Source organism: Haliaeetus leucocephalus, unplaced genomic scaffold (assembly GCF_000737465.1).
Source record: "Haliaeetus leucocephalus isolate CR32 unplaced genomic scaffold, Haliaeetus_leucocephalus-4.0 Scaffold0, whole genome shotgun sequence".
In the NCBI taxonomy this organism is placed as follows: Eukaryota; Metazoa; Chordata; class Aves; order Accipitriformes; family Accipitridae; genus Haliaeetus; species Haliaeetus leucocephalus.
In genome coordinates, this window is record NW_010972436.1 from 12,132,697 (window position 1) to 12,133,400 (window position 704).

Consider the following 704-nt stretch of genomic DNA (forward strand, 5'->3'; position numbering starts at 1 on the left):
TGGGGCCCGGCCGTGCCGCGGGGCGCGGCGGGCGGACTACGTTTCCCGGCGAGCCCCTGGCGGCCTCGGGGCGGTGCGAGAGGGGAGGAGAGGAGGCGAGGGGGGGGGAGGGGAGGCGAGGCGCGCCTCCGTGGGAGACCTAACATGGGCGCCTGAAGCCGGGGTGAAGGTAGGGGTAGGGGTGGGCTGTGGGCTGGGGTGTTGCTAGGCCACGCTCGGCCCGCGGGGAGAGGCCGGTCCGAGGAGCTGGGCGGGTTGCGCCTAGCCCTGCCGGAGGGGGAGGGCCGGGGCCGGGCACCCCGCCCCGCTGCCGCCGGGGGGTGGCTGCCTATGGCCCGGCGCCTCTCAGCCCTTCTCCCGTGCAGTCGGCTGCAGGCGCCGTGAGGAGGGAGGCTGGGCTGAGCCGAGCCGAGCCCGCCCCGCCGGACGCGGCCCGGCGGCCGAGCAGGAGGCGGCGGGCGGTGAGGGGACGGGACGGGGACATGGCGGAGACCGGCTCCGTGCACGCCACCAGGTTCGAGGCGGCCGTGAAGGTGATCCAGAGCCTGCCCAAAAATGGTGAGTGCGGCCTGGGGGGCGGCGGGGCGGGGGGGAGTCCGGTGGCATCGGCGCGGGGCCTGGCCGCCCGGCTGGCACCTGCGAGGCGGGCAGGGCCCGGAGGGCGGGGGCAGGCGAGGCCCTTCTGCCGCCGGCCGCTTCCTCCG

The 704-nt window shown here is 78.4% G+C and overlaps 1 protein-coding gene across 3 annotated transcripts in view; it reads left to right on the forward strand.

Moving 5' to 3' along the window:
• The first annotated feature begins 431 nt into the window (after positions 1-431).
• Positions 432-704, forward strand: part of ACBD5 (acyl-CoA binding domain containing 5) — a 30,373-nt gene continuing 30,100 nt past the window's right edge. For 2 of the 3 annotated variants that reach the window (XM_010583366.1, XM_010583205.1), the window contains exon 1: positions 432-558. In XM_010583366.1, coding sequence (XP_010581668.1) covers positions 483-558 — 76 coding nt within the window. In that variant the 5' untranslated portion in view covers positions 432-482. The remainder of the gene's footprint in view (positions 559-704) is intronic. The other variant, XM_010583283.1, reaches the window with a different exon arrangement.